The 25,935-nt window shown below is 62.0% G+C and overlaps 1 protein-coding gene across 7 annotated transcripts in view; it reads right to left on the reverse strand.

The window, feature by feature from the left end:
- PKNOX2 (PBX/knotted 1 homeobox 2) overlaps positions 1–25,935 on the reverse strand; it is a 137,350-nt gene that overhangs the window by 103,540 nt on the left and 7,875 nt on the right. For 4 of the 7 annotated variants that reach the window (XM_056115068.1, XM_056115066.1, XM_056115063.1 and 1 more), the window contains exons 2-3: positions 12,796–12,913; positions 5,999–6,066 (exon numbers count right to left, since the gene is read on the reverse strand). In XM_056115068.1, the coding sequence (XP_055971043.1) occupies positions 5,999–6,029 (31 nt within the window). In that variant the 5' untranslated portion in view covers positions 6,030–6,066; positions 12,796–12,913. The remainder of the gene's footprint in view (positions 1–5,998; positions 6,067–12,795; positions 12,914–25,935) is intronic. The other 3 variants (XM_056115069.1, XM_056115067.1, XM_056115064.1) reach the window with 1 other exon arrangement.

Genomic DNA, 25,935 nt, shown 5'->3' on the forward strand with positions numbered 1-25,935 from the left:
TTCGGCAGTCTATCAGCCACGTCCCCCGCCCCCTTGCAATCCCTCACCAACCACCCATCGAGGAAGACGGAGCAGGTCATTTCACATTCTAGCTCTCTGTGCGAGGAAATGAAATCGCAGGGTGCCGGCCAAGTAAATATCAGAGTGGGGCCTCACTCGCGTCCACGTGCTTGCGCCCTGGGCGCCGTGGGCAGGGGGGGCGGGTGTGGGTAGAGATGAAGGATGGGGTGAGGAGGGATTGGGGGTTGGGGGGCTCGCCCACGAACAGGCAGACCTAGTGACTGGCCAGTGGCCCCGGCCAGGCCATACCCCGTGCCCTCTGTTCTGTGAGGACAGATGCTGGCACACCTTCTGCAGAAATGACCCCTCCCACGGGCCCTGGCAGGGCGGCACTGCGGTCATGGCCAGCAGGGGAGGGCAGGTAACTTGAGTCTCACCAGAACCATGTCCCGGCAGAGCCCCCGTCCCGCAGCCCGCCCCACCCAGCACCTTCATCAGCACTCGGCCCACCTGCAGGGGCTGCAGTGGGCGTCCCAACCAAGACTGATCCTCAATATGGCAACAGGCAAGAGCGGCTGGAGGTTTGGGGGGGGGGACAGGCAGGACAGAGAAAGGGGCGCAGTTGAGCACAAAGGCGGGGGACCGTGGCAGGAGGCCCTGGGGTGAGGGCTGGGCGCACCTTGAGCTTCTCCAGGCGAAGAACACTCTAGGCATGGTGAGATCCAACCCCAGGGCATGGAGGGGTCACAGTGAGGATTTGGGGGCGGCCAGCAAATCTGGGGACCCACAGTCACTCCCCCTCCCCAAGACCGTGTGACATAACGATTTCCCATCTCTCTGAACACGCGTCTCATCCACAAGGCAACAGCCTCAAGTTTGGGGTTTTGCTCTTTTCACAGCTCGTCCAAGTGTGTGTGGGGGGAGGGGCGCTGTCTCTGGAGGGTGGCCCTGATGGCAGCCCAACCGGAGGCTCCCAGGGGCACCACGAGCAAGCACAGATCCCACAAGCAATGCCAGGATGCCCGGGAGGCTCGGGGAAGTCGAGGCACTTTATTTATTTTTGGTTTCTGGGCCACACTCGGTGGTGCTCAGGGCTGACTCTGCACTCAGGGGCTGCTCCTGGCAGTGCTCGGGAGACCATCCGGGCTGCCAGGGATCGAATCAGGGTCAGCTGCGGGCAAGCACTATTGCTCCACCCGGGAGGACTTTCCACATTTTCAACTTGCAGTGGGTCTGCGAGGTGGTGAGCGAGCGAAGACGGGGGCCCAGGCTGCCCGCGTGGGAGACACTGTGGGACGCAGGGAGGAAGGAGGTGCAGCTGGAAAAGGAGCCAGGGTCGACCTGCTGCCACCAGGGCCCACGGGACCTGGGACTCTGACCATCCGTCCCTCCAGGTCACGCCATAAGCCCCCGGCAGAAATGACCCGAGCTGGAGCCGATTTCCCTCTCTGAAGGGCCCAGGCAGGCAGGCAGGTTGGCTAAGAGCAAAGGCAAATCCCTGCCACCGTCCCCATCACTGCTGGCACCCCACAGCGAGCCAGGGCAGCTGCGCCTGTGCCTGCAAACCCTCAGCCCAGAGCAGGGGGACCAGGGGTGCGGCGGGGGGGGCATGCTGAGTACTGGAGAACAGATCACGGTGGGGGTGGCCGGTGGGGGTGGACGGAGGAAGGAAAGGACCCAGGTTTATGACGTCCTCACTTTCAGGGAGCTCTTGTAAGGAGGGGCGGGCAGGGTCATCTACCGCCCCCCCACCCCTCACCCCTCCTTCCCAGCTCCACTCTAGAAAGACTCTGGAAGAAGATTCCAAACAGCCCCCTCTCCTGCAGGGCAGAGTCACACCAACTGAAAGGAGATTTAATTAGCAAAATCTCGTTAGGCAAACGAAATTATCCGTAAGACAATACTGCTCTGGACAGGGGGTATGATTAAACAAAGCCATTAATTGCAAGAGTCTCTGGCAGCTCCCAGATGCATTCATCTCTGGGCAGGCCCCTCTCGACCTGCTCAGGCCCAGGGCACAGACTCTGCCCGCTACCCCCCGCCCGCCCCCCCCCCACTTCCCTCCACCCCCCTCAGGCCCACTCTCATCAGCGGCCTCTCTGCCGCCAGATTCCTGCTCGAGGGCCTTGATTGCATAACGTCTATTTGCATAATGTAAATTGCAATCTCCTAGCTCAGGAAAGCAGGAATCACAGAACGGCCATTATTTTTCACCACTCCACAAAAAATTCTACATTTAGAAAGCAGATTTGCAGCTCGGGAGGCCGTATAAATCTGAATCCGCCAGAAATGCCGTTAAATCACACCAATTAAGCTGGACCAGCAAAGCACCCCAGTCGTCATCGTGGTGGTCAGGCGAGGCCAAGGACCCCGGCCAAGCCAGGCGAGGCGGGCAGCTGGAGCTGTCACTGCCGTAACACTGGGAATTCCGTCTGTGGAACCTTGACACGCCCCGCCCCGGCGGGGCTGCCGGGCCAGATTGCAGGGAAGGAGAGTGGGAATGTGCCGAGGCGACCCGGAGGCCCACGTCCAGTTGCTACCTGCAGACAGGACGCAGGAGGAAAACGCCAGCCACCCAGCCCTTAGCTGTGCCGCTGAGGCCGCTCAACGAGCGGATCTGGACAAGTCCTCCAGCCCAAGGGTAGAAACCCTGACGAGTCCTTTCCGGTAGCTCTGAGTCCCATAGCTCCGGGCAGGGCTCCCCAGGGGCTGCGGGTATGTAGGAAGGTCTGGGGTGAGGGGAAGGCCTGACCCCCTCGGACAAGGCCTCCTGGGCCAGTTTCCCCGAAGCCCTCTACCTGGCTTCCTTCGGCCTCTAGATTGCTCATTCAATATTCATTTGTCAAAGGGCAAGATGCTAATGTGTAGTATTAAAATATCAATAGTTTATGAGGGAACTTGGTGGGGGGGGCACAATTAAAGGCAAGAGTCTTGACCGCTCTTGTCAGGAGCCCCAGGTGGGATCGTCTCCCTTTTCAGAGCCACTTTCCATAGGTTTCCCAGTAGGGGGGAGGCCGGGCCTCTCTTAGACGGCCCTGTGTCCACCGTCCCCTTGGAGAGCAGAGACATGAGGACCGAGCCCGCGACTGGCATCCGGCTGCAACTCAGACGTCACCCCAGACGCTCATCCTTAACGGCACGCAGGGCCTGCCTGCTGGCATCGATGTCCTTCACAGGCCCCGGAGAAACTGGGTCAGTGGCCTGGATTTCACGCTACTGGGCACAGGAGCGCGGGGGGCACCCAGGGGCTCATGTGGATGGAGTGTGATCCAGTGGTCCAGCAGGTCTCCCTTCCTGCCTGGGTTCAGTTCAGCAAGTGCTCCGCCTCCCCTCCCCCCCCCCCCCCAGCCTTTCTGCAAATCAAGCGTCTGAGCACCTGGGGGCATTAGGGATGGCACCACCAGATTTTCCCATTCTGCCAGAGGAGGGTTGGGTTCTTGGGGCCCTGCGTAGAGGAGAGGTGAGAAGAGAGAATGGGTATGTTGCACTCTGAGACTGGTCCTTTCCAGGGGGCTCCTTCCCAGGCCTTCAGCTCTGTCTTTCCTGCAGGCAAGGAAAGCATGGCTCACAGCAGCCCCGGGGGCCAGGAGCTCGGGCGAGACTTTCCTCCAGCCCCAGAACCTTTCACGCCCACTCAGCCTGTGGTCCTGCAGCCCCCCTGGCTAGTCCACGTCTCCCCCAAAACTGACTGCTTCTACTCTTTGTGAGTTTGGGTTCTATGAACTCCCTTGAGTTGCAGCAAAGAATGTCCAGGTTCTTGCAGAATTTAGCTGCATTCTGACGAAGAGACTGGCAAAGAAGACAGGGAATAGCCTGCACTGTTACCAAGCAGGGAAGGCAGGCAGGGGGCTGCTGGCCGGGGGGGGTGGCCGCTGGGGTGGCAATCACAGCTCAAAGGACCAAGGCCACTCTCAACCCTGGCCCCTCATCTCTGGGCTGCAAGCAGGGTCTCCACGAGCTGAGAGAGACTCTGGTGAGGCCTCGGACACCGCGTGCTGACCCTCCTCCTTCTCTGAGGTTTTTGAGCCCTGGGACAGGTTGGGCAGCAGGGGTCCCCGCTTCCCAGGAAGACCCCTTCATTCTCCCTTGGATGCTGAGGCTACTCTGTGCCATGCCTGACAAGCACCCGCCTACAGCGACTGTGCCCACGTTCATCTGGGCCCTGAGCTCTCCTTTCCATGTGGCGAGGGGTGGGGTGGGGTGGGGGGTCCTGTTCCTCTCCCGAAACCTAGGCAGGTTTCTGCAGCGACCCCCAGCAGGAGCACGTGCGAGAAATGAGGTTTTGGCGATGCGGCTTCCACCTGGCTCCCGGGGTCTCTCCAACACCCCCAGCCTGACTTAGCGTCTGCCACCACACCAGAGGGGACCCCCGGCACCAGGGCGGGGCACGGCTGGGTGAAGCCCCCAGCACACACCTGGTCAGCAGCAAACTGCCCCCAGGAGGACCCTGAGCGGGTCCTGGGACACTGGCAGCTGCGTGCCCATATGGGCACAGCCGTGGGCAGAATCCCTGGACCCACATTTCTGACCAGGAGCTGGGGCGGGGCGGGCCAAGTCTTGGTCAGCAGCTGAATTCCACATGAGTGATTCCTCAGACAACTCGAGTTCCCGGGGTCCGAGACTCCAGGCCCCGAGAACAGGGTGAGCTCCACCTGACAGCACCCAGGACGCTGGCAGTCACTGCATTCTCCCTCATTGCTGCTGCCTGCCCCCCACTGACCTTCCCGGCACACCCCCCCCAAGCGATCCTTTCACCCAGGACCCCACTTCCGGGTGGGGGAATTCTTGCCCACTCTCAAGGCCATGCGCTCTCTCCTCGGGGGCTTTCCTGGAACTGTGGGGCCACCCGGGGAGCCCCGGGATGCATGGCCCTGACCTGCGGCCATTAGGCGTCCAGCCGGCGCCCAGCTCGCTCACCGGGCAGCGGCGGCAGGATGTCAGGCGAGCGCAGGGCGGCCATTCTTATGATTTATTCAAACACTCATTACAGTCGATCTATTTTTACACAGAGGTGAAGATGTGCGCTGATGACGGTTAATCATTTATAATTCCACAGACCGGTTGGGAGCCAGTGCACTATCAAAGCCGTGCTCGCAGTTCAGACTCTGGGCACCCCAGAAGAGGGGTGAACTCTGCAGCCCGCAGGGCAGCCCATCTTCCAGAGAACCTCTGCCGAGCACGCCTGGGCTGGGAGCAGCAGGTGGGGGGGGGCCGGGAACCCCCCTCCCCCTCCCCACCAGGGCTCCCAGCCTGAGTGGGAGGACCTGGGTCCAAGTCCTAAGGCACTTCCACATGAGCTGCCGGAGAGGGCTGTGCGGGAGGGAGGGCTGAGGGAGGGAGGGCAGAGGAAGGGAGGGCTATGTGGGAGGGAGGGTGGAGGGAGGGAGGGAGGGCTGTGCGGAGGGAGAGCTGTGTGAGGAGCGGGCAGGCAGCTGGGCCATTGGCGGGTATAGGTAGGCCATTGAGGCCCAGGGATAACCAGGGAACTGATGAAGCCGGCGGGTCCGTGCACATGACCCTGCCCTCTGGGCCTGAGGAAAGCAGGTCCTCAGTGACCTCCTTCTGCTCCGCTGAGCAGAGTCGCTCGCATCTGTGCTGCTCTGCCTTAGGACCAGGGACAGGAAACAGAACGTGGCGGGCGGCCTGCGACAGGCTCACGTCTGTGGAGAAGCGACCGACACTCTGGCCTCTCCCTCGGAGGCCCCCAGAAACCACCCGCAGGCCCCTGTGTCGTCCCCACCACAGCCAGGAAGGTGGGATCCGGCTCGGTCTCACCGACACCTGAGAGCTGGCCTTCTCCCCATTCAACCGGGAGACAACGGGTGGCTGTGCTGGCGGCCAGAAGACCTCGCTTCACAGGTTCCCTGATGCCCACCGGTCGCTCACCAGTCGCTCACGGCGAGGGTCTCCCTGGCTCGGCTCAGGCTGCCAGAGGAACTCCCCCCCCCCACCAAACCACCACACGGACGCCACGAAAACGCCAAACCGAGTTACTTACAGTGGGCGGGGCCTCGGCTGGGGAGCAGCATGGAGGACGGGAGGCCGGAGTCTGGGCCCGCACTTCACCTGTCAACGAGAGGAAACTTCTTAGCGGCCGTGCAAGCACAGGGCAATGTGGGCGCGGGCGGGGCACAGAGCCAAGCAGGAGTGGCAGAGGGGGAGCACCCAGCACGGCAGGGCTGGACAGGGGGGCCCACCCCATTCCCTCGGTGGCCCAGACTCCTGGCCGTGAGGTCCGGGGCTCTGCCCACATGATGCCCGTTTCCTGGGACTTCCTGACTCTGACGGGATCCCGCGCTGGGGCAGGGCGGAAAAGCGCTCAGAGCGGGCCGGCCACTCGGGGATCCTCGGCCCACAGGCTGTCTCTCGGGCTCCCCGAGGTGAAGGAGATGCCAGAACACCCACTCCCCAGCCGACCCTGCGCTTGGGTGGGGGGAGGTCCCCAGGAAGTTGCTCCTCCAAGCACCATCCCCAGCACCCCCTGGGGCAGATACCAAATATCTGGCTAACATCCTGTCAGAAACAACTGCTGTGGCCCCTCCTGGCCTCCACCCAGCACCTCCCCCCCGCCGGGGGTCCCCTTGAGACGCAAAGCCCCTCCTGTCCCTCTGCAGGCGGTCATAGCGCGGCTCTGCCTCTGGCCTTGTCCTGCCTAACACGGGCCTGCGGGCAGCAGAGAAGCGGCTCACCCCAAAGCTCTCATGTCACTGGCCCACACTGAGGACTCAGGGTGTGGGGGGGGCAGGGAGGGGCTCCTGCGGGGGTGGGGGTCAGAGCAGAGAGGGTCCCAGGGCGTGTCCGGGCTAAGCTCGGGAGACCCCCACCCTGGGCCTTGCCTCTCTCCACCCCCAGCTCGGGGGCGCCCGCACCCCCTCTTGATTTCCAGCCCACTGTTCTTATCAAAGCCCTAACAGCACATATTTTGTTAATTGTACAAACCTAATGGGGGAATGCATTGGCAAAAAAGGGTAATGGCCGTCAGACCGGCAATAAAACAAAATTAATGGCCCATAGGAAGAAATCATGTCCACTTAATCCCGGCTCCGAAAGTCTAATAGAATAATGGGATGCCGGCGGAGGGCTCCTCCTCCCGGCTGCCCGCGCCGTGTTAATCACTTGCAAAGCAGGCCACAGACCACTCGGCTCCCGGGCCCTCCAGGGAAGCAGCAGACCAGGAACATTTAGTGTGAGCTCGTTACTGACACGCATCGCCGCCACCCCAGGTGACGTGGGGACAGACAGCCGAGGGCGCAGCGGGCTGGAACGCGCCACGTGAAGCCCCCTTAGAACTTGGCTTCCTGCGTGCCTCGGGGTGCCGGGCAGGCGGGCGGGACGGCGGCGTCTCAGCCTCCACAGCAGCCCGAGGAGGCAGCCAGCCCCTTGTCATGTGTGCCTAGTGCTGGCCACACCAGCCACTGCAGGGATGGGTGAAGGGGGTCCAGCCCAGGCCTCACACGGGCCAGGCACGCCTGGGCCACACGCATTCCAGTTCATACGAAGGAAAGAAAAGCTCGAATCTAGCGTTCAGCCTCAGAACCACGTTTCAGGTGACTGGGGTGTGAGACAGAGTCCAAGCCTGTCCCCCACATTCTGGGAGGGACCGCAGGGCCGGGGTGCCGAGGTCGCTTTGCAGGGTCAGTAGTTGGGGTGCCGGGGACGTGGACCTGGTCTCGCCGAGGGAGGCGAGCTGCCCGAGTGTCCGCTCCACTGGACAATGACCCTGTTCACGCCACCTCCTGGGAGAACCGCAGGCCAGGCTCGGGGAGGCCTTGGGGGGCAGCAGTGAGGTTCTGCAGACCCCACGTGCCCCTCGAAGGCAGCTTGGAAATGTCTCACGCCCAGCAGGGGAGTAAATGTTGTACAGACTCGAAGCTTGCCTCAGAGATCTCATCCCAGGGAGTGGGTGGCCATGTGTGCTGACAGGGGCGGGGAAACGGAGGGGCAGGCGGGTACTAAGAGGACCAGGGGCCGCAGCGAGAGTCAGCAGCAGGGCACCTGCCTGGCATGCAGCAGACCCGGGTTCAATCCCACATATGGTCACAGGAGCCCCACCAGGAGTGACCACTGAGCACAGAGCCAAGAGTAAGCCCCGAGTACCTCCGGGTGTGGCCCCCAACCCCAAAATTTCCAAAATAGAAAACCCTGAGCCAAACCCTGGGGAGCCCCGCCCGCAGCCTGAGAAACTCTGGTGCCCCATGATCACGGCCTCCCCGTGCCTGGGACCTATGATGGGGACAAAGAAGGTGGAGGAAGAAGGTGGGGAGGCAGAAGGGAGAGAGAGGAGGAAGGGAGGGAGGAGGGAGAGGAGGAGCAGGGAGGACCAGGGGAGCTGGCGTGGAGCCGCAGCAACTCCTATGCCCAGGAAACAGCGTGTTGAAAGTCAGCTCTGCGCTAGATCAGGGACAGTCTAGGACACTGGACATGGGGACATGCATGTCCCGGGGACCAGCAATGTGCCGCCCACAGGAACGCTGCTTAAAGAGCAGAGAAGGGTCCGCAGGAGAGAAGAGGGCCCCCAATTCCAGCAGGTCTGTGCACATAGCGGGTGTAGGGAGGGCCAGGCCAGCCCTGGCTGGACCCCCGCCTCAGGCCCAGTGGACTCCGTCCTGGGGCTGATCCTGAGTATCAGCTCATAAAGCCTTAGCAGGGCTCGAGCATGCTTACCGGGGGGGCTGGTGAGGAGGGGGTACGGCCGCCACCCCAGGTTCCCATCACATGGGGAGAGGCTGCTAGCTCCCGTGTTGTTCGTTTCCTGCGTTCTGCTGCACTAACTCGGCTCCAGGGTATAACGCCAATCTGAGAACCAACCAGGTAGGAAAGCGGGGCTTCTCCTAGAGGGGCCCCGACTCCACCCACAGCCCTGCAGGGACGACCCCTTCCCCGCCCAGATGCTCCCTGCATGCCGTTTGGGAAGACGGTGGGCTCCCGGCAGCAGTAACCGCCTGGAACAATGGCTCTCCCAAGCAGCTGTCGCCACCTGGCACCTGTGGGCCAAGGAACCGGCAGCTGGCAGCGGCTGGCACGGGAGAGTCAGCACACGGGGGCAGGGCCGGCCCCTCAGGAGACTGCGCGGGGCTGCAGTTGAGGAACAGGTGTGTGTGGGGCGGGGGGGGGGGGCTGCAGGGCTGGGGGGCTAGGGGGACTCCAGCCCTTCTCCTGCCCACACGGCCTCTGTGGCCCAGCACCTCGACTCGGCGCCTCGGGGACCAGCGTACAAGTGCCTTGGAACCGCCAGCGCGGTGACTACAGGGCTCCATGTGGCCAGCTGAGAACCTCAATCCAGCCTGGTGGGTGGGTCGGGGACAGTCCCCAGGGGCAGGTCCATAGTAGCCACGCCTGAAGCCGTGAGTCCGCACACTTTGACGTCCATGACAGACATCCACAACACCAGTAGTCGTGGTTTCCTTGAGCTGCTTCTCACACCCTGTCCCAGCTCAGCCCCATGAGACGGGTGCTCGCCTGGCGCCAGGAGGAGGAAAGAACCTGGGCACCCCCAGCTGTGCTGGCCAGCTCAAGGAGAAAGGAGCCTTCAGCCACCGGGAAGCCTGTCTGAGCTGTCGGGGGTCCAGTGCCGTCTCTGCTGCCTTGGCCTGTCCCTCAGCAGACACTGAGTCCGGTGGACCACAGCAGCCCGTAATGGGGGAAGGCAAGCACACACTCTCACCCGCATACATGCTCACACGCAGACACGCGCGCACACACATTCATACGCATGCACATACACTCACACACAGGCGATTGTGACCCACTCAAAAGGTCACTCACACAGATACGACTCACACACACACACACTCACTATGCTGGAAGCTGAGAGCTGGAGGCAGGTGAGGCAGAGATTCTGACCTTGGGCCCTGCGCCAGCCCCTCCCTGGGGAATCTCTGTGGCAAGAGGCAGCGATGATCCCTTAAGGTCATCTCACCAGAAACTTCACCCTGGCCCGGGAAAAGGTGTGTGCAGGGGGCCTTCAGTGCCCCTCAGACCATGGGGACACCCCTCTGGCAAGTCTATTTGGTCCTGGGCCTGGCTCTGGAAGGGCCCGTTCCTGATCCCTGATCCCCAATGCCCGATCCCTAATCCCAATCCCTCAGCCTCAATCCTCATCCCTGGTCCCTAATCCCAATCCCTGATCTCCAATCCTTATCCCCAATCCTCAACCCTGATCCCTAATCCCAATCCCTGATCCCCAATCATCATCCCTGTCCCCTGATCCCCATTCCCGATCCCTGGTACCCATCCCTGATTCCTAATCCCCCATCCCTGCCCATTCCTGATCCCTGATCCTGGATCCCTGATCCTGATCCCTGGTCCCCATCCCCGATTCCTGAGCCCCATCCCTGCTCCCTGATTCCCAATCCTGATCCCTGATCCTGATCCCCACCTGAGCCCTGTCCCAATCCCCGGGTCCTCTCCAGCCTCCAGCCAGTCCCCCCGAAACAGACTTCATTTTGGGCTTGGATAAGGGGGCGAGGAGGTGACACAGCCTGTCCCCAGCCCCTCTCTCCCCCTTCCCTGCACCCCTCGATGGTAGGATGCAGCTCCACCATCATTTGGGGGACCGCAGGTTTTTATGAGGCAGATCAAGGCAGGTGCGGGAGGGGCGGGATTCTGTGGTTCTGTTCTGAAGAATTCAGGTCAATCATTTATAGATGCATCTTTAAAAACCTTCTGAAACAAATGCATACAAATTGTGTGACATTTGAAGGAAATTCGCCAAAGCTGCCCGGCGAAGCGTGATAAATATATGCAGCCCATAATAATAAGTTACTTAAACTTGGGGCACTCAATGATTTATTAATTGTCTCCTAATCCTTCCCAGCTACAGTGCAGAGCCAGCAGGCGCCCACGTTTCCCACGCAGACACCCCCACGCACCACCCGGCGCCACAACCCCGCGGCACCTCACCACTCTGTTCTGCTGCTTCCAGTGGGGCGAAGGTCAAGGTGCCCCCAGCAGCACTGCAGGGTGCCCCGTGCCCCAGGGCCACTGTCTCCGGGGACTCCAGTCCGGACACCAAGGTGGGAAGTGGAGCTCTGTGGCCTGCACGGCTGACTGGTGGGGCAGGGGGACAGGGTCTATGTCGCCACTGGGCCTGCCTCCGGGTGCTTGGGCTCAGATGAGCGCTTCTCCTGGCCTCTACTCCCCAAAGGGCTCTGTGCCCAGAAGGGCCTGCAGTTCTACCCCTATTTGGAGTCCCCCCTCCCCCCATTGGGGCACTGTGCTGGCCAGGGCTCTGCTAGAAGGAATGACCAGCACCACAGCCCAGAAGCCGGAGCCACTACCCCAGCCTCAGGATGGCAGCAAGTACAAAGGAAGCGCTTCTTCCGGCCTCCCTCCACCAGCCTCTCCCTGTCCTGTCTCACAATAGGGTCCAGGGGTTCCCCCTGCTGGGAGGCAGCTTTGACCCTGCTCTGCATTCCCTGCCACCCTCCCTCCAGCCCGAACAAGTGCCTCCTCCGAGATGCTTTGCAGAGGCTGTGCAGGTCTTGTTGGTCCAAAGGCAACACGCAATGTGGCTCAAAAACTCCACAAGTATGGGGGTGCTGGGGTGAAAACAGCAAGTAGGGCACTCGCCTGGCACATGGCCAACCTGGGTTCAATCCCCAGCACCCCCGTACGGTCCCCTGAACCCTGCCAGGAATGATCCCTGAGCACAGAGCCAGGAGTAGGCCCTGAGCACTGCCAGGCGTGGCCCCCAAACAAGATTGTAAAAAACCCTCCAAAGGTATGAAAAGGGGCCCGCTAAAATGTGCATACCCCCCCCATATCTCCCACCTTCCCAGCACACACAAAAACCATCCCTTAAATATGCACGTTTCTGCCCTTGGTGGATTTTTGCTTCTCATACTTCCTATGTTTTGGGGACCTTTCCGATCTGCCAGCTGGGTCCAATGCTTTCCTGTTCCTGCTTTCAAAGGTACGGAATTCCATTGTCCCCCAACCGTGGAATATTGGGGTTCTTTCTGATCTTTTGCTATTACAAAAACTAGGCAAGTTCCAGTGTCATTCCGTGAGTGTAAATATCGCTGTAGGACCCGTCCTACAATATGAAACTGCTGGGGTGAAAGATAAGTGATGGATCATTTCAATAGAAATTGCCAAATTGCCTGTAATGCTGATTGGCACTATGAAACGGTTCCCCAGAGCATGTCGACAGAGCAGGATCCTAAACTCTGTGGATTTTTTGCCCATTTAAAACCTGCAGGAGGGGCGGGAGAGAAGAGTACAGTGAGCGGGACACATGCGGATTCTGAGCCCGGTGCCACAAGGTCCCCTAAGCACCCACGGGAGCAAAGGCCCAGCTCAGAGCTGGGGGGCGGCCCTAAGCAGCACCGAGTGGGGGTTCAAGATCAAAACTAGGTTAGGTTCAAAGACACATCATCTCAGAGCAGGCTGGCTCTCAGGTGCGGAGCCGTTTCGGTGACTCTGCTTGTATTCCCTCCTGCTGTCTTTGAGGCTGATTTTCGGGGGCTCCTTCTACATTAGGGAGACTAGTCCTATGATGCAAGTTGCAAAAAAAAAAAAGGTTTCCCAGCTGGTGGCACGTAACTTTGTGAGTTTTGGCTGGTGTGCAACAAGCTGTTTGTTTTAATTTTGTTTGGTTGGGGGGGGGGGCACATCCCACGGTGCTCAGGGGTGACTCCTGGCTCCGTGCTCAGAGATCACTTCTGGCAGTGCTCAGGGGATCAGATGTGGTGGCAGGGGTCCAGCTAGTGTGAGAGGCAAATGCCTTACCCACCCCCCCACCCCACCCCCGCCCCGAGTGTCATGTCCGAGTAACAGGCTGGGAGCACTCACCTCCCGCTCGAACCGCCTCTGCCACGCCCTGCGGTTGGCTTGGCTCTGTCTAGCTGCCGGCACAGACACGGGGGTCCTGTCTGCAAAAGCCGTGGGCGCCTCATGGCCCAGAAGGAACCTGGAAACCGAGGGGACGTTCAGAGGGGGACACGGAAGGAGCCGGGTGCCGCTGATGTCCCTGAGCCACTGAGTCATCCTCCTCGAGCGCAGCCCGGCCCCTCACCTCCCGCCTGGTCAGGCTACTTGAGAGACCGGCAGCCATGGCAGCCAAAGGTTTCCCCACGGGCACGATCCTAGGATGTTCGTGCAAAAGTCCGCTCCCTTCCAGCGGCCCCCACCCTGCAGCGGAGGCACCTGACAATGCTCCCCTCAGAGAACCTGCCACAGCCCCCACAGCTGCAGAATGGGACCCGGGGACCCTGCCAGTCCCTGGCCTCCTGCCGCAACTGTGCCAGACCCTGCTCCTGCCGCTACACACACACACACACACACACACACACACACACACACACACACACGTCCTCCCCTCCTCCCCACTGAGCTCCCAACAGCCTCCCCCATCACCTCCTCCTGGACCACCTGTTCCATCACCTCCTGAAATCACCTGCTCCCCGTCACCTCCTTCTGGACCACCTGCTCCCCATCACCTCCTCCCAGGACCACCTGCTTCCCCATCACCTCCTCCCAGACCATCTGCTCCCCCATCACCTCCTTCTGGGACCACCTGCTCCCCTATTACCTCCTCCTGGAACCACCTGCTCCCACATCACCTCCTCCCAGACCACCTGCTCCCCCACACCTCCTTCTGGGGGCACCTGCTCCCCTATCACCTCCTCCTGGGACCACCAGCTTCCCCATCACCTCCTCCTGGAACCAGCTACTCCCCCATCACCCTCTCCCGAACCACCTGTTTCCATCACCTGCTACCGGACCACCTGCTCCCCCATCACCTCCTCCTGGGACCACCTGCTCCCCCATCACCTCTTCCCGGATCACCTCCTTCTAGGACCACCTGCTCCGCATCACCTCCTCCTAGGAACATCTGTCCCTCTATCACCTCCTCCTGGGACCACCTGCTTCCTCATCACTTCCTCCTGGGACCACCTGCTCCCCCATTACCTCCTCTTGGGATCACCTGCTCCTCTATCACCTCCTCCTGGTTCTACCTGCTCCCCCTCATCTTCTCCCGGGACCACCTGCTCCCTCAGTGTCTCCTCCTGGACCTCTTGCTCCCCCATCACCTCCTCCCATGATAGCCCATCACCTCCACCAGCAAGTTTCGGAGCCAGCCCTTTCTCATCCTATTTGTCCCCACAAACGTCCCTCAGGCCTTTCCTGCCCAGGTCAGAGTAACGCCAGCCCAGTGACTATGTGAGAGCAGGCAGATTCTGGACCCTCTCGGTGCCATCTTTCTTGAAGGTAGAGGGCCGGGGGGTGGGGGCGTGGGAGCGGAAAGAAACTCACAGTGGGTGCCCATGACCCAGGCCAGCCCCCGAGCAGGCCGCAGCAAGGCAAGCAGGCCTAGCAGCCTGCCTTGGCTGGTCCAGGGGACTCCCAGCACACCAGTACCCCAGAGATGCCCTCCAGCCTGAGCCCAGAGGAGGAAGGAAAGCTATGAGGACCCAAGGTCACCCCGAGAGTCTCGGTCAGGGTCCCCCCACTCATACTCTGTTGGCTCCTGTCCCCGAGTTCTCCAGACCATGACCTGGCAAATCTGAAACTTGTGTGCCTGCTGATAAAAACGGGAAGCCAAAGGTGGGTGGGGGAAAGGGGATGGGGGGAGAGGGGTGCAGGGAGGATGGGAAGAGGAAAGCAGGGATGGGGAGAGGGGAGCAAGGCAGAGTGGGGAGAGGGGAGGGGGTGGGTGGGGACAGGGGAGCAGGGGTGGGGAGAGGGAAGCAGGGGTGGGGAGAGGGGAACAGGGGTGGGGAGAGGGGAGCAGGGCAGATGGGGAGAGGGGAGCAGGGCAGATGGGGAGAGGGGAGCAGGGGTGGGGAGAGGGGAGCAGGATGGGTGGGAAGATGCTTTTGGAGGCCGCTTAGGTCTCCAGTGGCCTCATGTAAGCTGGTGGGTGACACTGGTGTGCCCATGTGCCGGGTTGCATGTGATTCTGTATGTGCACGCGTGAGGAGAGTGTGGCTGTGTGCAAGGGTGCACGTGCACATGACTGCCTGTAGTATGATTCTGTGTGTGCATGTCTGTGTGTGTGTGACAATTGAGTATATGCATGTGTGCCTGTGGCCAGCTGGGTGCTTGAAATAGGACCACGCATGCGTGCTCCGTGCACGTCGGGTTTCTTGCATTCAAAGCATGACCATCTATGAGTATCTGTGTGTTCCATGTATGACTGTGCATGTGTGTGGCTGCATGTTCCATGTATGACTTGTTACACATGTGTGTGGGTAGCTTGCATTCTGTGTGACTGTGCATGTCTATGAGTGCTTTGTTCCATGTATGACTGCATGCATGTGCTCCATGCATAACTATGTGTGTGTGTGTGTGTGTGTGTTCCATGCATGCCCGTGCATAGATGTGCGGGCGGGTACCGTGTGCTCCATGTATGGCTATGCCCGTGTGTAGGGCTGTGTGTTGTGTGTGTAATTCTGTGAGCGTGTGTTGGAGCTGGCACACATTGGCCCCCAGATCCCCTCCCCGGCACATTCCTCTGGCCCCCTGAAGCCCCACCTGCCCGTGAACTCTGCATGTGTCCAGCAGCGGGAGGCCTCACCTCGCCCTGCTCTAACAATGCCCTCCTGTTGCCGGGCTCCCCCAGCCCTGGCACCAGCTGCTTATTAGCTGCTGAATGGACCAGGGACCTGGGAGCTGCCGAAGTGGGGAGAGGGAGGGCTGCGGGTATACCCCTCCCTGCACGATGGAGGCGACACACACCAGGGGATCTACAGACTCTCAGGGCGCTGCTGACCAGCCCCACCCCGTCTCCACCCTCAGGACGGCTCCTTCCCCAGCTTTGTCCAGCCCTCCTGCCCGCCTCCCCCGCCCCCCGCCCCCCCACCCCTGGCTCCGTGCCCCCAGAGCAGTCGGTGCTCTCCCTGCTGCCTTCGTGGTCCTCAGCTCTGCAGAGAGAGGCCCCCAGCCGGTCAAGCCGGGCAGGCGTGCAGACTAGCTGGAAAGACCCTTTCTCCCGCTTCCCCACCAGACAGGAGGCAGAAAGGCCCGCAGAGCCGGGGCGGGGGGGGGGGGGGGCGCACGGCTAGCCGAGGGAGAAGAGAATAGCCAGAGTCCCCCAGGCCCGGGCATCAGCGGGCGCAGGGTGCAGAGCTGCTACCGGGAGGCTCTGTGGCCACCCCTTCCCGGACACGTTTGTCCCACCTGCATTCGCACACCAGTTCCCACCGCCCCGTCTACCCTAGCCCCGTTCCAGCACTCGCTGTGGGAACAAGCAGATGTCTGGACAGCCGTGAGCCCCCGGGCTCCGGAAACCCGCCCCCCCCTCAGGGCACTCCACGCTGCCAAGAGCAGAGAAAGCGCCGACAGGAGTTTGTTTTCACAGCGGCTTTCTGCCCTGTGCCCCGTGGGCTCCCGCCCACAGTCTTTGTTGGTGCTCACCGCTCAGAAACCAGCTGACCCACCGCCCCGACCCAGCTCCTCCCCGCAACCCGCCCCCCCATCCCTCCACAGGCCCTCAGAGACAAGCTGGGGCGTGAGGGCTCTGTGGTGTGACACATCCCCCCACCCCCAGGAAAGACGGGAGAAACGGTACGGTGAGTGTGGGTGCAGGTCTGGGGGTGCTGACCAGGGGGTGAGATGTGCCACCAAATCCCCAAGGCCCCGGGGCAGAGACTGTGTCCTCAAACAAGCTGCTGGGGGCAGGGGGTGTTTGAGGGCTGCCTCTGGCCGCAGAGGCCTGGTACTGGACAGGGCCTGGCATGGACAAGTCTTTCCTGTCCCCCTGCAGTCAGGGCCCATGCACCCTCCCTCCACCAGCAGTGCTGGAGGGAGGAAAGTGGAGGGCACAGGGTAGAGGGCAGAGGGCAGAGGGCCTGGTGGCCTCGGCTGCACTGGGGGTCCTCAGAGGGGGGTGGCAGCCCCTGATGCTCTCAGCAGGGTTGCTACAGCTCTGATTGGGGGCAAGTCACGTCCGCTGTGTCTCTGCAGCTCACTGCCATCCTCTGCCCACTGCGGGCGGGACCCTCTGGGGTGAGGTCAGCGATAGGACCTGGAGTCGGGGCTCCACGCGGCTCCCTGGGTCTACGACTGGCCTGGGGGTTCTGCTTCTTTGGAGGGTTCCTTGGCCCTGCCTGCGCGTCCAGAGGATGCAAGTTTAGTGCTCAAAGTCATCAGCATGGAGCTTAGGAGTTTCGCTGAAAGCCCGTTCCCAAAGTGTTTTGCATCAGGCTGGAGTGATAGCACAGAGGGTAGGGCGTTTGCCTTGCACACGGCCGACCTGGGTTCGATCCCCGGCACCCCATATGGTTCCCCAAACACCGCCAGGAGTGATTCCTGGGTGCAGAGCCAGGAATAACTTCTGAGCATCACTGGGTGTGACCCACAATAAAAACCAAAGTGTTCTGCAGAAACAGCTCCTGGCTGACTCCTGGGTCTACGACTGGCCTGGCCGCTCTCCTGAAGCAGGAGCTGGGGCTTGGCAAGCAGGAGACCCCACAAGGCTGTGGCGGAGGAGGGGGTAAGGGCGGGGGGGGGGAGAAGTGGGGCCACAAGGACGGGCGCCAGTTGCAGGGGGCAGGGGGCGCCCCAAGTGACCCTTCAGAGATGGACTGGAAGGAAAACAAACTCTGGGGGCCACAGCGGGGGTGGCACTTGCCGTGCTCCGTCCCCAGCACCACAGACGGGCCTCGGAGTACCAGCAGGGGTGATCCTGAGTGCAGAGCCAGGAGTAAGCCTGGACCAACACCAGGGGTGGCCCAAAGGACGGGGGGGGGGGGGGGGAAGAGAGAGAGAGAGAGAGGGGGGGGGGGAGACCACACAGCAACAGCAGCTGAGGGATGATTATGGGTGAGGGGCTGGGGAGGAAGAACACATCCAACTCACAGGGCCACAGCTGGGGGGGCCAGAAACAAGCATGAAGACAGGAGGCTGGAGTGACCTTGATAGAAGGGCAGGAGAGGGGGGATCACCAAGGGGCCCCTCAGCCACGGTCCTCTGGGAGCATCTAGTCTGGAAGGCGACTCCAGCAATGGACACACACAGCCGGGCCCTGGGCCCCTGGCCCGACCCCTCTCCTGCCAGAGCTGCGGAGTAGCCCCCAGCCAGGGTGAGGCGGTTTGGGTCGACCGCTGTCACACGGGCTGAATCCATGTGACAGGGCCACGTGGCTGGCGCGCACAGGTAGGACACATGGAGAAGCTGCTCGTGACCACTGAGGGGCTCTTAAAGGCAAAGGCGCTGTGGGAGGAACGGCTGGCCGGGCACCTGTGACTGTCCCAGCCGCAGAGTGTCCTGGGCCAGGAGGCCGCCAGCCTGCTGAGGTCACCGTCTGCCATCTGACCCCCAGGGCAGGTGTCGCTGTGAGTCTGCCCCGCCCCTTAGCCACCCGCAACAGCAGGGGTCCTCTGCCTGCAGCCCACAGGGGAAGCTGACGCCATGGAGGGCAACTGGCCAGGCTGGGAGCTCAAGAGGAGGTGGGGGACAGGCCCCCAAGGCCAGGCAGCATGATCCTGGGCTCTACTGTCACCTCCTCAGAGAGGCCTCCCCGTACACAGGCACACACACACACATACACTTGCACGCACACATGCACCTATACTTGCTCACGCATGCACACACACTCACACTCGACCACGACTTTCCCCGCTTGCTTTTCCCTTCAGGCCGGTCCCCCACGTGGCAGCCGGGAGGCGGACGCTGAGTAACCAGCTCCCTACCAGGCTGTCTGTCCAGGGCAGAATTCCCAGCACCTGGGACCGGGCCTGGCCGGGGCCCCTCCATGGCTGATGGGGGCTGCGAGGGCAAAGCCCACCCCAGGCTCTATCCTGTTCTGCCGCCCTCATAAACAGGGAAACCGAGGCACAGGAACAGAGGGAGGAGAGATCAGCAGTAAGAAGCCGGTGTGCGCGTCTCTGAGGCACAGTATCTCCCACAGGGCGACCCCTTGGCCCACCCGCCCCAAACACACGTGAGTCCTATGGATCCCTGGCCTGCCTGGCACCACACGTGAATACCGCTGGTGCGTGTTAGCGCTGCTCATGAGTGGTACCACTGCCCACATGAGGACCCACTCACGGGAGCACCGCCTGGTGCTCTCTGGCGCCGGGCCCGAGTTTCCTGGCCCACTGCCCCTCTCGGCTGCCCCTCCCCAACGTCGGAGCCCCCATCTCCTTCGCCTCCTCATCGACAAGCTGCAGTGCCCTGCCAGCCTCCATCTACGCAGTCCACTCCCCCCTCCCCCCCCCCCCCCCCCCCCCCGCGCCCTGCCTCCTACAACCAGCCCCCCACACGGGCATCTTCCTCTCTCCTTCCTCCCGGAAGCCCCCAGGCTCAGAGTCCACTCACTCCGTAATTAATCAGCCCTGTTCCTGCCGGTGACCTCCCCTGCGTCCCTGTCTTCATTATTATTTAACTCGCGCATTGTTCCCTGCCTTCTCGCCAGCCACCTCCCCAATTAGAGGATGGGCTCGCGGGAGGCGGAGTGGCTGAGGTGTGCCAGCCTTGGGCGGGCCCATGTTGGGAAGTCCTGGGGTTCGGGTGGGGTCTGCAGGGGCACCAAGGGGAGACACTGAACTTGGCCGGGAGCAGCTGCGGGAGGGGACGAGATCCCTGGGAAGGGATGAAGGCGGAATCGGGTCCTCTGGGCGGAAGCTTATGGGGGCAGGGGGAGGGGGCAGAGGGAGGGGGAATGGACATTGCTCAAGGCCCCAGGTGCACGCCCTGGACCAACACAGCCCTGGTAGCCCCCAAGCACCACAGAGGTGACAGTGAGAATAAAATGAGTTTATACATGGATGTCACTAAAAAAGTACAGAATGAGGGCCAGAGCGATAGGACAGCGGGCAAAGTGCTTGCCTTGCATGCGGCTGACCCAGGTTCGATCCCTGGCACCCCATATGGTCCCCCTGAGCCCCGACAGGAGTGACTCCTGAGCACAGAGCCAGGAGTGAGCCTTGAGCACCACCCGAAAACAAAACAAAAAAGTTACTTGTGCCCAAAATAAAATTTTTAAAAAATAATTAAAATAAAAATAGTAACAAGGTAAAAAAAAAAAAAAAGATGCGTGAAAGTTCTGGACTCAGAGAGCAGGGTGAGGACTGGCCCGGGAGGTCACACACCTCGCTGGCGGCCAGACTCTCGGCAGAGTCGGGCGTCCAGGGGCCTCACACCGCAGCCGCTGCTACTAGGCCTTCCAGAAGCCCTGGACGGGCCACGCTCACGGAAAAACTTAGTGCAGGGAAATTCCATTACCAAGGGCCGCAGATTCGGGACTGCAAACATTTTACCTCATGGTTGAAAGGGTTTTAAAACTGTGAGCACCTGGCGGCTGGGGACAGGCAGGGGGCACCCCACAGCCACCGCAAGACAAGCGTCAGGAACACAGAAGGGCCGTCGCAAGGGTGGGTCCTCTCCTGATGGCACGGGGCCAGAGGGAGCAGGGCTGCGGGCGAAAGGGGCGAGGGGGTGTGAGCGTCAGCTCCGAGACTCCCCACGGCCCCTGAGGGGCGGGCCGGGGTGTCCTCGCTTGTCTGGGTGAGCCGGGAAGGCCTCTCGGGGACCTAGGCAGGCCCGGTCTTTGGGGGGAAAGAAAGGCAAAGCAAAACATGTATTTCTAACGTGAACTTCCCCCCTCTCCTCTCCCGGGCTAACTGATTAATTAAGGGAACACAAAGGCGGCTTGTTGGGCGCCCCCTCCGCGGGACCCTCTGTTTTCTTTAAGCCTGCCGAGCAAACAGGAAACAAAAGGCTTAATTCTGTCTGGTTCCATGAGGGGCTGCGCCAGCGCCCGCCGAGCCGCCCACTGCCCCCCAAACAGCGCCTCCCCAGCCCTGAGCTGACCAAGCCAGCCTGGGAGTGGGCGACCCCGAGAAGGACGCAGAACTTGAGTCCACCATGTGGCTCATCCAGGCGGGGACTGGGGGACCAGGGGTGGGAGGACGGAAGCGAATGCGGGTGACCACTTTGAAGCCCTCCTGTCTCGGTGGCAGGGGAGACCCCAGACGCGCCTTAGCTTGTGACCACGGGGTACCCCCACCAACCCCTGGCACAGGGTGACCACTGCTCAGAGAGGACACTCACGGGCAGGTCCCTTGGCCCGCACCCCTCTGCTCTTGGGCCACACCTGACATGCCGGATATTCTAGGGGTCTCCAGAACGAAGGGTGGGGGGATGGGCACCTTGTTCCAAGGGTTCTGCCCAGCCCTAAGCAGTGAGGGTGCGGGCAGCCCCCTCCTCCCGGGGATGGCCCTGGCCGGCCTGTGGGAAAGCGCTCTTGGGCCGGGAGGCCAAGAGGGAGGAGATGGAGGAAGGGGCCCAGAGGGGCAGGGGAGGCCTGGCTGCTTCAGACTCTGCCCCGATTCCTGAGCCCTTTCTCCAGGGACGGCAATAAGAGGTGGCCGCCTGCCGGCCCTTCCCCAGGACAAGGCCCAGCGGAGACCCACAGATGCCCCTCCAGGTCCCGCCGCTGGCCAGTGCCATCAAAGGCCGGCCGGGCAAGTGGTCCTGCCTCCCAAGGGGGGGAGCAGGGGGCCAGCGGGCAGGAGACGACCATGGGCCAGCGAGAGGAACGTGGTCAGGATGTCTGAGGGACACGGTCCTGGGAGGAGAATCTGTTGGGCCCTGACGGAGGACAGCAGCCTGGCCGGAGGAGGAGCCCGGAATGGGGTCCATAGCTGGGGAAGCACCGGGTCAGACTGACTCGCGCCAGGGAGAAGGACAACATGAGACACGGATGGGGCAACCTGCCTGCTGCTCCCCCTTGTACGGGCTGGGGCGGGGGAGGGACGGGAGCTCGGCGCCTCCAGACACGCCGGCCAGGCTCCCTGGGACGGAGGAACAGCAGGTGTACGAGGGCTGGGGGAACCCAGACCACCCACCCAGAGGTCACTGCTGGCCCCCAGCGGCCACCCCACATGCTGCCCTGGGCCCGGTGGAGGCACAGGCGGGAGGCAGAGGCCCCGGTAGGGCTGTAGGGGAATTCTGGGGGTCAGAAGAGCTTTCCCACCCCCCCAACCTTGGGCAGGACAGACTCGGGGCACCCACCCACTGCCCCCACAAACTCCGTCCCTGGCAAAGTGGACTGCACAGGCTTGGAAGAACCGTGGGGCTGACAGGCACGGCAGGGTGGCCGCCCACTGGCCACAGGAAGGGCTATGGACATGCAGACGAGCCCAGTGCGGGGACCTCCAGCCCTGAAGGAACAGTCTAAGTCGAGCAGCCCAGGAAGCCCAGCTCTGAGCCCATCCTCCGTCCCGCTGCGCCTCAAGGCTTCTCCGTGGAAAGCAGTCAGGGCGGGCAGCAGGCCAGCAGAAGAGGGTTTTCGGCATGGAGACCTGCTGAGAAGTCGGGAGCCCGGCCAGGCCCAGGGCCAAGCTGAGGCCCATCAGGGGCACACAGATCTAGGGTCATCGCCGACCCCCCTGCGACAGAGCACCCTCTCTGACTTCCGGAAGGGCACCAGGGAAGGGGGCAGGGCAGGAGGGAGGAGAGGAAGGAAGGGAGGGCAGGAGGGAGGGAGGAAGGGAGGGAGGAGGGAGGGAAGAAGGGAGGCAGGCAAAGGCTTTCCTCTCCTGATGCTGCTCAGGCTCCCGGTCCAGGAGACCCCATCTTCTCAAGGGCCCTGCCCTGGGCTGTCACCCCCATTTACTGCAGACTGTTGGGAAAGCACTGGGCAGAGGGCAGGGGAGAGAGGGCAGCGTGGAAGGGCACGGCAGTGGGCAGGGGGTGGGGGGAGAGGGTGCCAGGAAGGGCAGGGGGGGTAGCCACACCAGCGGGTTCAGGCTCTCTGGTCTCACAGAGCCCCATCTGGACAGGGCCAAAGGCCTTCCCTGAAGAAGCAGCGGTGCCTGGTGGCACAGAGTGTCCACGCTCCTGCCCACGGCAGGCTGTGTGGCCTGGGATGGGCTCCTTAACCTCTCTGTGCCTCCACCCCTTCATCTACAGCTCCAAGAGGGCAGGAGGGCACTGAACTAGCAGAAGTATCCTGGGGGTCATGGGTCCCCAAATAGTGCCCAGCACAGCGGAGGCACCAAGTGGCTGAGCCCCACCCCAGCGTGGAGTGACCAGGAGCCTCCCAGCCCTGCTATCTCTGGTGTCTCTGCTGCCCTGGCCTCGGGGGTGCCCACAGGAGCTTGGCACAGGAGGGCAGGGACTGGGGGCTCTGACCGAGGAGTTCACCGAGCCTCCTGGCCACGCAAGGACAGTAAGGGAAGGGGGGCACCCACAACCCCGGGACAGTTTCCTCCTTAGGAGAAACCGGTGAAGACCGAGAGGGGCTCCCGGCTCTCCAAACAGGCACGGTGCAAGCGGGGTGCAGGGTGCAGAGAAGGGGAGCCGTGGAGCACCCGCACTGATGCCTGTCGGTGAGGGAACATAGGCCAGGGCAGCCGCACCCAGTTCTGGACCCTCCTCATCCCTGGTCTGTAGGACAGGCCCAGCCTGGCCCCCGTACACCCCTGTGTTCCCAGCAGGTGTGTGTGTGTGTGTGTGTGTGTGTGTGTGTGTGTGTGTGTGTGTGTGTGTGTGTACCCTGCCCCTCACCAGCTCCTCCCCAGGCACTGAAGGGGCAGCCCACGAGAGAGCCCCAGTCCCAGGAAGCTGCCTGCAAGGAACCAGTGGCTTGAACCCGAGGAAGAAGCAGGCCCTGAGCTTGGCTCCAGAGGGACGCAGGTGACTCCCCGGGTTCCGGCGGCCTAAAGCAGAGCTAAGGGCGGGGCAGAGCTGGGCACCGCTGCGGAGACGGTGAGTGCTAACTGCTGCACTGAGCTGCCCATGGATGCAGGAGAAGCTCCCAGGAGCTCCTGTGGCCGCCAAGCACGGCAGGGTGTCGGGTCAGGGGACCCTCCCTCAGGCACCGTCCCGGGGCTGTGGCCTGTGTTAGCCTCCCGGCTTCGCTGCCTCAGGAGCCCCCAGGTGCCCTTCACCAGCCAACCTTTCCTCTCAGATGTCCCATGGGAGCGGGGGACAGTCACCTAAGGCAGCACCGGGGAGCGGGGCGTGGGGTTCGAGCTGGAGCCTCCCAGGGGCCTTGGTTGAGCTGAGGGCCAGCACGCAGCAGCAAACACAGACCGCCTGGAGTGCCCCACAGAACCACACTCAGCGCAGGATTTGCTCCCCCCAACCACACATAGCTCGGTGACCCAGAAATGTGAGGCGACACCAAACGTGGCCATGAATTATCCAGGGGCCCGCGGCGGCGGGCGTGGAACCAAGCGGGTCTCCCTGCCAGTGCCGATTGCTGCCGAGTTAACGGGGACGAGTCAGGGCAGGGCAGGGCTGGCTCCCAGGGCGGGAAGCCTCCTCCCCTCCACACTCCTTGGGGAGGCTCAGCTCCAGAGAAGGGCACAGAGCTGCTCTCCGTGGCTCCCACGTACCCACAAAGCAGGCTGAGAGTTACTGGACACACACGAAGATCCACTCTCAGCCCAGAAAACTGCAAACACCCGACTCCCTCTGAGGGCGTTGGTCTCTGCTTGCCATTAGTCTTCGTTTCTCATCATGAAAAGTCGGGGTTCACCAGGGCTGCAGGAGGGTCAGGTGAGGTGGTCAAAGTCCCTGCCAGACACACATACACACACACAGTCCACACACACACTGTACCACACTCACACATTCATACACACACATGTGCACACACAAAGTACCACACTCACATGTGCACACACAGTACCACACACACTCACACATTCATACACACACCAACACACCACACACACATGCACACAGTCCAAAACACCCACCTCACACACTCACACATTCACTCACTTTCATATTCACACACATACACACATCACTCTCCCACATGCATGCACTGCACACATGTGCATGTGCCTTGCACCAGGCTCCCTCTCTGCCTATTCAACCTTGCACCCTCCAAATGCCTCACTGAGGGGGAGGGGGACAGCCGGGGGCCTTCCCCCACCCCCAGCCTCGCTGCACGACCGGAGAAGCTCCTTCTCCCACCCCGTCCCCAAACCTCACCTGCACCTGACCCAGCCTCACAGCCCAGGAAGGCGGTCAGTTCTCACCACTGCCGGCAGTGCCAGCACCACACCCAGAGCTCCCACGGCAAAGCAATGCCCAGCCCTCCCTGCCCCTCCAGGCCCCACAGTCCGCACCCTACAAAGGCCAGGATGCTCAGTGAAGGCCAGCAGGGGCCTCCCAGCAGCTGGACTCCCCTTTGTCTGAGTCAAAGCCTGCATCTTTCATGAGTTCCCTTCCCCCACACATACATACCCCTGTCTGCTGTGAGGACACTCAGGAGGCAGTGTGGGGGGAGAGGCAGTGTGGGGGGAGAGGCAGTGTGGGGGGAGAGGCAGTGTGTGGGGGAGGCAGTGAGGGGAGGAGGCAGTGAAGGTGGGACTGTGCAGTGAGGGAGAGAGTGCGGGGGAAGTAGTGTGAGGGACTAAACAGTGTGAAGGCTGCTCAGTGGGCAGCTATGCAGTGGGATGATTGTACAGTGGGGCACCTGCAGGGAGGGGCTGTACAGTGTGGGGGCTGTGCTGTGTGGGGACTAAGCAGTGTGGGGTACTGCACTGCAGGGGACTGTGCAGTGGGGGCTGTGCAGTGAGGAGGACTGTACAGTGGGGGTCTGTTCATTAGGGAACTGTGAAGGGGGACTGAAGTGTGAGGGACTGTGCAGTGAGGACTGTGCAGTGGGGGACTGTGCAGTGGGGACTGTGCAGTGAGGACTATGCAGTGGAGGACTGTGCCGTGGGGGACTGTGCAGTGAGGCACTGTGCAGTGAGGGAATATACAGTGGGGACTGAAGTGTGAGGGACTGTGCAGTGGGGAACTATGCAGTGAGGGACTGTGCAGTGAGGGACTGTTCAGTGGGGACTGTGCCTTGGCAGACTGTGCCATGGGGGATTGTGCAGTGGGGACTGTGCAGGGGGGACAGTGCAGTGGGGGACTGTGCCATGGGGGATTGTGCAGTGGGGACTGTGCCATGGGGGATTGTGCAGTGGGGACTGTGCCATGGGGGACTGTGTAGTGGGGACTGTGCAGTGGGAACTG

Source organism: Sorex fumeus, unplaced genomic scaffold (genome assembly GCF_029834395.1).
Source record: "Sorex fumeus unplaced genomic scaffold, SorFum_2.1 ptg000028l, whole genome shotgun sequence".
NCBI classification, from domain to species: domain Eukaryota; kingdom Metazoa; phylum Chordata; class Mammalia; order Eulipotyphla; family Soricidae; genus Sorex; species Sorex fumeus.